Source organism: Lygodium microphyllum, chromosome 24 (assembly GCF_053477565.2).
Source record: "Lygodium microphyllum isolate KBCC chromosome 24, Lygodium_microphyllum_v1.1.10, whole genome shotgun sequence".
NCBI lineage: Eukaryota > Viridiplantae > Streptophyta > Polypodiopsida > Schizaeales > Lygodiaceae > Lygodium > Lygodium microphyllum.
This window is the reverse complement of record NC_141158.1, coordinates 84452135-84457741: the sequence shown is the minus strand read 5'-3', so window position 1 is coordinate 84457741 and position 5607 is coordinate 84452135. Positions and strand designations below refer to the sequence as shown.

The following is a 5607-nucleotide window of genomic DNA, read 5'->3' as shown; positions in this document are numbered from 1 at the left end:
TGTCGTCCTGCTTTCCCACAATAATGACAGGTAAGATCAGACTTCTGTCCATGGGACTTACTGCGACCACGTGACTTGGACTTGGACTTCTGAGAGTCCCTGCCCTTATGATCATTATCATGTCTGCCATCTCTAACGGTCAATGCATGTGAAGATCGGGAAGCATCATTGTTTCTCCTGTTGATTTCCTCAGTCAATAAAGCACTCTCAACATCTTTGATTTTCAGCCCATCAAGCTTGTTTGTGCGTATGGCAGTACGGAAGACATCCCATGATTGAGGCAAGGTGCCAAGCAAAAACAATGGGTGCAAGTTGTCTTTGAACTCAATATCTTGTGACAACAGATTCTTCATGATAGCATGAAAATGACTGAAATAAGATGATAGGGATGTCCCCTCCATGCGAATGTTCATTAATTCCTTCAGCCAATACATTTGTGACACATGACTCTACTGTGCATAAAGCTCCTAAATCTTCTCCTATAAATCCCATGCACTTTGATTTTCATCTTCAACAACATTATGATGGACCTCTTCTGTTCCATCCAAGTATCATCATCCATATCCTTGGGTTTAACACCCTTGAAACGCAAGGATTTAATCTACAACTTTTGTACCAAAACCTGCAATATCTGGGACTTCCAACACCCATAGTTAGTACCATCCAACTTGGCAATGTTAAAGAGGGCCATGCCTTTCAGATGACTAGCCATACTGTCCTAAATCAAAGCAACAAAGTAAAATTGTAGGTTGCTGTAATTAGTAGAAAATGCACTAAAACCACTGCTGAAACAGGCTGAAAGAGTGGATATCACCAAGAGAAGCACATGTCTACCAAATATGACCAAGATAATATCAAATAGTGAGCATTACCTTCATAGAAGTGCTCGAAATCTGCAGATTTTAGCTTGCTGTAATAAATGACAGCAGTATATAAAATCGTTCTCTTTGGGGTACTGGATCCTTTTCTCCTGCTTCCGTGAGCATTCCTTTATTCCGAGAAAGAGTTGCTCTGATACCTACCAAGTGTGATGCACTTGCACTCGTTACTTACTCAACACGACACAGAAAGGTAACACGATATGTGAGAGCAAGGTATACTCTTGTATTATTCAATTTAAGAAATGGTATAACATAGGCACATCCCAGGACTACCCTCGTGACACCGTACATGAGAGGGTTCACCAGTGAGTATAGGGAATCACACGTAGAGTGGAAACCAAGCAGGGCTCAAAGTCACTACTATTCCCTATGTAGGTGTTTTCGGTGACAACACCATGGTATAGCTACAAAGCCCTTATACCCCCTCCCCTCCCCCCTTTCACACACCCGCACACATACACATAAACACAAGAAAAACCTCTCATGAGAGTAGCTCCTACGTCTTCGAATGGTTTTCAGGCAAGGCAATGGTCGATCTGAGATGCTATTGCCACATGAGAAAATGTTAAATCTTTTTAGCAACGTAGTTAGTAATGTGGTTGATCGTTTTAGCAAAATAGTTAGTAATGTGGTTAAATATTTTTAGTAGCGTAGTTAGTAATGTTGTTAAATGTGGTTAATCTTTTTAGGAGCGTAGTTAGTAATGTGCGAACCATCTTTAGTCCCCATGCGACTGGGTTCTCACTAAAACTACGCAGCTTCGTGAAGGCATTTTTCCTTCCCTTGTGAATCGCCTCCTCATATCGTTCCCCGATCTCTCGTGTACGACAGCTTAGAACCTGTTATGGCCTGTCAGTGATTGGCACAGGAAACAAAGTGCTGCAAATAGAAGCAGGACTTATTGCTTTGATCCTTGTCCACAGATTCTGAGAAGACCGGAGGAAGAAGAAGGAGCACAAACAGAGCAGACATCGATGGCCTTTATCGGTACAAAATGCCGGAAGGTCACCTGCTAGAGTTATTGAATGTCCAGATGAAGCCGCGCTCAGGAGTTGGATGATGCCTGAACTGGCGGCATCGAATGGCTCCCCTTAGCCTCCCATATGCAGCAGCAATAGTTTCCAGGGTTTTAGTCGTCCAGCTTCTATTCGGACGCAAATGTGTGGCTTGCGTCACAGGAGCTTGCCTTATCTCATGATGCAAAAAGCCTGCTTCAGCTATGGCAGTGCATGACCTAGCAAACTGCGGTTTAGTGGTGCTCACAATACAACAAGAGATCTAGTCTCTCGATCGGTCTGCCTGTTGCAGATACGGCAATGCATGATAAAGCAAATCGAGGTTTAGCGGTGGTCACATTACACCAGGAAATCTTGTCTCTTGAACGGTCTGCCTCACCACCAGCAGTGCAGAAGTTGATTGGCATTGTGCAGAAATGCAAAACAACCAGAAACCTAGCGCTCACCCAGCGCTTGCTTGCCTATGTACGCAAGAGTGGATTGGAGTCACATTCGGAACTTGGGAATTACCTTGCGCCAGCACTTGTGGCTTGTGGAAGCCTGCATGATGCTCAACAAGTTTTTGACATATTAGCTGATCCAAATCACCACTCGTGGAATACTCTTATCTTTGGGTATATCGAATCTGGGGAATTAGCACAGGCTTTCAGCTTGTATCAGAAAATGCAAGCTAAGTGTGTGCATCCTAACACCTACACCTTTGTGGCCTTACTGAAAGCTTGTGGTGGGATGAAGGATTTGGAAATGGGCCGACAACTGCGTGCCGAGATTGCTAGAAAAGGGTTGGAAAAAGAGATGTTCATATCCAATGCCTTGGTTGGTATGTTTGGCAAATGTGGCTCTCTTACAGAAGCACAAGAAGTGTTTGACAATCTACCAACGCGAGATGTGGTCACTTACAGTGCAATGATAATAGCTCATGCTGAGCATGGATGTTGTGGAGAAGCTCTTAAGTACTTTGAGATGATGCAGTCAGAAGGTGTGCTACCCAATGCAGTGACATATATTTGCACTTTGAAAGCTTGTAGCAGCATTGGAGCCATTGAAACAGGACGAAAAATTTATGCCGATGTTACTAAAATGGGTTTTGATACTGATCTTTTTGTGGGCAACACCCTGGTGGATATGTTTTGCAAGTCGGGCTCTCTGGTAGAAGGACAAGCAGTGTTTGATAAGCTCCCAGCTCGAGACATTGTCTCATGGAATGCACTCATGGCTGGACATATAGAGCTTGGACTTGGGAACCAAGTTCTGCATCATTTTGCACAAATGCAGCTGGAGGGTGTGTTTCCCAATGAAATTACATTCATTTGCAGCTTGAAAGCTTCTGCAAGCACCGGGGCAATTGAAATAGGTCAATGTTCACATGTTGATATTGTCCAAAGAGGGTTGGATAGTGACAATTTTATAGGCAATGCATTGGTAGATATGTATTGCAAGTGTGGCTTGTTTGAAGATGGGTGTCAGGTGTTTGATAAGCTAGCTGTTCGGGATGTAGTATCATGGGGTGCACTGATCACAGGTTATGCTGTACAGGGGTCAGGTGCCAAAGTCCTTGAATGTTTTCAAAAGATGCAGTCAGATGGTGTCTCTCCAGACCCAGTTGTCCTTGCTTCCACCATAAAGGCTTGCAGCAACTTAGCTTCCATAGATCAAGGATTGGAAGTACACAATGAGATTGTAAAGCATGGACTTGAAAGAGATATCTTCATTGGCAGTGTGTTGGTGCATATGTATGCCGAGCATGGCTCACTTAAAGAAGCACAAGAAGCTTTTGACAAGCTACCCTTGCAAAATGTCATAGCATGGAGTGCAATGGTGAAAGGATATGGCATGAACCATTATGGTAATGTGGCCGTGCAATGTTTTGAAGACATGCAAGAATGGGGAGTAGAGCCAGATCCTGTTGCTTTCACATGTCTACTTGCTGCATGTGGTCATGCCAGCATGGTAGCAAAAGGACGTGATTATTTTCAAATGATGACAATGAAACAAGAGAAAATGACAAAATATCACTATGGTTGTATGATTGATCTACTTGCACGATCAGGACATGTATATGAGGCAGCTAGACTTCTTGACACGATGCAGTGTTCTCCATCCAAAGAGATGCTCAAATCTTTGCTTACTGCATGCAAGATTCACGGGGAGGTAGATTTAGGACATAAATACTTTGAGCAGCTTGTGGCCATGAATCCAGATGATGCTCTTGCATATGTGATGATGACAGACATGTTCATGTGTGTTGGAAGGCAGGATGATGCAGTTAGAGTTGAGAAGCTTAGGAAACGTAATGGATCAAGAAAACAACCTGCAAATGCTTTCATAGAGATGAAAAATAAGGTCCAGGAGTTTGTGGTTGGAGATACTTACAATAACGAGGTCTCAAAAGCGTTAACAATCTTGCAATTACAGTTGATGTGTGAGGGGTATGTTCCAAGTGCACAGCTAGTGAAAGAGGATCTTGATGAAGATCTGGAATGTTGGCATTAACATGAAATGTGAGTTGAGAGATACATTTTGAAGGATAAGGGAATCTCTAGATACCTGGGATTTCTGAAAGATCTAATATTCCATTTGTTGATGTTTGAGATCCCATCTTGACAACCATGAGATGACAAGGTGGCAGCTTCAGAGTGACGGCACTATGAGTACACTTAGGGCAGTGGCAGCAAGTATAACATTTCTGATTTGAACCAAAATAAATGTGCTATGTGAGGGGCTTACACCTTTGTACACCATACAATTATGGCAGAGCAGTTCACTCCAGGAGGCATCCCAGTTGTAAAAGAAGTGCAAGTTACCTCGGAGATTTTGATTTTCAACTTACTAAACAAGGTGGACAAAGTTGAATGGCTGCATGCAGGAACAATATGCTCTTAACACTCTCCTGTTCATCATGGTGCAGATGTGCGTGGCATAATGAGCCTGAACTGGTGGTAAGGTAAATGTTAGGATTCCTGCACGAATTAGACAAATAGCCATTGCAATTGCTGTGAGTATTAGACTCACATCGTCTCTCTATTTGCAAAAAGATTGAGCTTCTAATTCAGTATTCCCTTACAAGGATAACATAGCTTGATAGACGAATTCCAGACTGAAGTCTAGATATCTAAATTTGATAGGATAACTGCAGATTGTAAACTGTATGTACCTAAGCTTGATGGACTAACTCCAGATTGTAAAGCTTACCTACCTAAACTGATGTATGATTCTAGGTTGCTCTTTGGCCTACATAAAGGCATGACATGGTAATGCCTTAATGTAGGAATTGTACAGATTGTACAATGGTTGTAAGTGAACTCTCTCAGCACCATAACCATTGTGTTTGATGAGAAATGCAATACGGTATAACAAACTTTTTAAGGGGTAGCAACTATATATTGTAGTTCATGAGCAATATTTAACACTGTCCATACAAGCCACGTGGATGCTTGGTGCAAGATTAGACACAATCCATACAAGGGATTACTGTCAGATGCTTCACTCATATGCATACCATGCAAGATATTAAAAGCTGGGCATATTTGTGTACACTGTGATGCAAGATCTCTCTCAACAAAACATATCACTGAACTAAAAAAACAAGAGTTTATTTGTGCGTGTGTGTGTGTGAACTATAATGCGAATGGGTGTCACATATACAATAACATTTTCTAGGTTTCAACTCATGTCCTATCATCGATAGTGTGTGCATGTGTGCATCCCTC

General features: G+C 42.3%; 1 protein-coding gene across 1 annotated transcript; it reads left to right on the top strand.

Moving 5' to 3' along the window:
* The first annotated feature begins 1614 nt into the window (after positions 1-1614).
* LOC148015310 (pentatricopeptide repeat-containing protein At1g11290, chloroplastic-like) lies at positions 1615-5263 on the top strand. The gene has a single exon (XM_087665551.1). It carries the CDS (start codon positions 2198-2200, stop codon positions 4388-4390), a length of 2193 nt encoding a protein of 730 aa, XP_087521677.1. The 5' UTR covers positions 1615-2197; the 3' UTR covers positions 4391-5263.
* Positions 5264-5607: the final 344 nt, after the last annotated feature.

Coding starts and splice junctions, on each gene's coding strand:
- LOC148015310 (XM_087665551.1), top strand. CDS start 2,198: ATGCATGATAAAGCAAATCGAGGTTTAGCGGTGGTCACATTACACCAG.